This window comes from Kryptolebias marmoratus, linkage group LG24 (genome assembly GCF_001649575.2).
Source record: "Kryptolebias marmoratus isolate JLee-2015 linkage group LG24, ASM164957v2, whole genome shotgun sequence".
NCBI lineage: Eukaryota > Metazoa > Chordata > Actinopteri > Cyprinodontiformes > Rivulidae > Kryptolebias > Kryptolebias marmoratus.
The window spans coordinates 5,349,390-5,352,354 of record NC_051453.1 but is presented as its reverse complement, the minus strand read 5'-3'; the positions used below and the strand labels follow the sequence as shown (position 1 = coordinate 5,352,354).

The 2,965-nt window shown below is 42.4% G+C and overlaps 1 protein-coding gene across 6 annotated transcripts in view; it reads right to left on the bottom strand.

Moving 5' to 3' along the window:
* Positions 1 to 584: 584 nt before the first annotated feature.
* csnk1g2b (casein kinase 1, gamma 2b) overlaps positions 585 to 2,965 on the bottom strand; it is a 32,281-nt gene continuing 29,900 nt past the window's right edge. For 4 of the 6 annotated variants that reach the window (XM_017420544.3, XM_017420541.3, XM_025006876.2 and 1 more), the window contains exons 10-12: positions 2,680 to 2,781; positions 1,587 to 1,693; positions 585 to 718 (exon numbers count right to left, since the gene is read on the bottom strand). In XM_017420544.3, coding sequence (XP_017276033.1) covers positions 664 to 718; positions 1,587 to 1,693; positions 2,680 to 2,781 — 264 coding nt within the window. In that variant the 3' untranslated portion in view covers positions 585 to 663. The remainder of the gene's footprint in view (positions 719 to 1,586; positions 1,694 to 2,679; positions 2,782 to 2,965) is intronic. The other 2 variants (XM_017420542.3, XM_017420543.3) reach the window with 1 other exon arrangement.

Here is a 2,965-nt window from a genome sequence, read left to right as displayed (position 1 = left end):
AAAACTGAGGATTCACTTACAAAAAAAAGAAAGAAAAAAAAAAAATAGTACATAAAAATCTTCCAAGTTCTGTTTTATAGATGAAATGCTTCCTGTGTCTCTTGGATTTAACATCAGCAAACTTCACCTTGATCCCAAAACACACCGAAAAGGAAAAAAAAAAAAAAGAAATAAAGGAAGAAAATTAACATTTTCCTACAGAGCAGATTTCTTTCTCTCGTTCCCCTGATCGACACATGTTCTGCATGGAATCTAGAATACAACGACTGCTTCGAACAGCATCTTTTTTTCATGTTCACGCCACGGTATTCGAGTTTCATTGTTACAGCTTTTATACTTCGCCTCAAGCCCCGCCCCCTCCCCGTCGTAATGCAAGGGATGTTTATGTTCTCATCGATAAAAGGATCAAGGAGTCTCTTGTAGAGTCAGTAGGTCTGCGACATTCCTTCAACTCGGCGGCGGCCGGGGAGCGCTGAGAACGAGAAAGACAGAGCGCGAAGGGGGGGGGCATGGCGACAGAGGGAAGACGGTGAGAGGGTGAGGAGGTTGGGGAGCTGGGAGGAGGAGGAGAAGGGCCTTTGAGGGGGTGGNGGTCATGTAGTTGCTTCCATTTAAAACTTGACAGTGACCACAATGTTTTCAAGTTCTCTCCGCTTTCTTCCTTCACTTGTGCCTCTGGAGAGCTTTCCTCTTTCTCCTTTTGAAGAAACAACAGCACCTGCAGGAAAACAACGAGCGCGTTCAGAGGATCAGATCGATTTCACAGCTTCAGGTGCTGCTGCCCGTTACGGCTCAGATTCAACAGCAACAAGCCACGTTACAGCACAAAGTCTGGAGCCAAACTTCTTATTTTCACATTTTCACATTTTACTTTCAGGAAACCAGACTTTTTATTTTATTTTGAAGAGCTTTTAGCAGAAGCCCTTTAAGATTTCTAAAGAAACTTTCAACTTTTCTTCTGCTTTGTTATTAAAAACCATAAAGAAATAGACTAAACATTTGTAAAAATAAACAAAAAACCTTACAAATACAACACAAATTGAAAAACTCATTAACCATCTACAGTAAAGGAAACCAGAACTAGAACCTGTGAGGTGGTTCTGGTTCTTCTTTAACTCATTCACTGTTTGGTGGAGCCTAAATAAATTAAAATTATTCACACAGCCCTTCAAAAAACCCAAACAGCTGTTACTGAGGACTTCTTAAATAATTATAAGGCAGCCTATTTAATAAGGATCAGCGCTGATAACAAATATTAACTATAAACTTGTTTAAATTGTGCTAAATCTTTTTTTTGTATTTATTTTTGCACATCTCAGTTAATCACATCATCAATTTACTGTTCTCTGAAAAATGTATGGCTGAAAGTTTGGCATAATACAATTATGCATCACTTTTTTGTTTGTAGGTCAGTTTTTTGTTATCTGTTCAACTAAAATCTGAATAAAGAATTCAAATCTAATGAGATTTACTTTTTACTGCAAACATTTTGAGTTCCTGTTGAATCCAAACGCCACTAAAGAAGACCGGATGTTATTATTATTATTATTATTAATTTATGTATATGAGCTTTGTTTGGTTCATACTTGGGTTCGTCGGCCACTTCAACCTCGGTGGGAGCAGTGATGGGAGCGTTGGAGTGTCCGGCTGTGGGGTCATCCGTGTTCAGCTCGCCGTTTGTCGAGGGGATCACCTGCGCGGTCAGAGAAGAGCACCGACACCGCTCAGACACACACACTCCGAGCCGAGTCACAGGAAAATATCTGCAAATATGGGAATTTCTCCAGAGACAAAACCTCTCAGAGGAGGAGAGCAGATCACCATCTAACCTGGACCGAGCCAGCTAAAAGCAACATCAAACTGTAGACGCTTTAAGGGCAATTCCACATATTTTCTTCCTAAAACCCAGTTAGGCCTACATAGAAATGAGGTTTTACTTGCTGCAGTGATTCCTCCTGTTCATCCTTGCTGAAACTTAGTATATTTTTTTTAAAAACATTCTTGTTTTTGTGCCGCTATTTCTCCAAAAATAAAAAATAAAAAATCACCACATAAGTACTGGCTAAAGATGAAAAGCACCAACCCAATTGATGGCTGGTGCGAGCAAGAGGAACAACAAGGAAAACCTGTTTTAGGCTTTGCGTGTAAATAGAGACAGTTAAAAAAAACACAAATCTGCCCTTTAAAAGCTGCAGTTCTGAGAGCTGACAATGGGTGGCAGGTCTGCGCCACATTTTCTTTCTTTTTCAGTTTTTTTTTTTTTTTTGGACTGCCTGTGACTTCTGAGGATGTTTGACTCAAAATGCATAAAAACAGGAAAACAGATGTCAAATATTTAAGATAGGCGCTTCACTCATATGAACACTTCAGCAACAAAGTCTACTCAGCTGCTTATGGCATTTCAGATCGAGTTCCTCTAGTAATTTAAAAAAATAAACGATGAGGTTTGCATTCTGCTGGATGTCATCTCTGCGTGGCCTTCACTGTAAGCAGCCTACAAGCAGACGAGCAACATGCAGAGCTCTGGCAAACACACGGTCAAGAGATGCAAATGCACAAGAAACAAAGGCAGGATCTGACAGGCAGGCGATGTGGAGTCGGTGAGGAGGAGAGGGTCACGAAAATCACATGGAACCATGCATTTAGCCATCAGAGCAGCAGCAGAAGCAGCAGTGGTACCTGAACAGAGCCCCCCAGCCGCTCAGCTGTGAGGTGCGACCCCAGAGTCTCCTTATTGGTCACGGGAGTGGGCTGAGACTCACTTCCTTTGGGCTCAGGTGACTTGACACAAAGAGCAAAAAAGGGGTGAGGCAGATGGGCAGGAAGTGATGAAAACAGGGAGAGGGGTGAAGGTCGTGGTGGTGGTGGGAGGGGGGAGGGGGGTGCAGGTGAGGTGAAGGGTCAGAGGTGAATTCGGTGAAGGGAAGAGATGAAGATGAAGAGGCAACAGGGGGGGGGGGGGGGG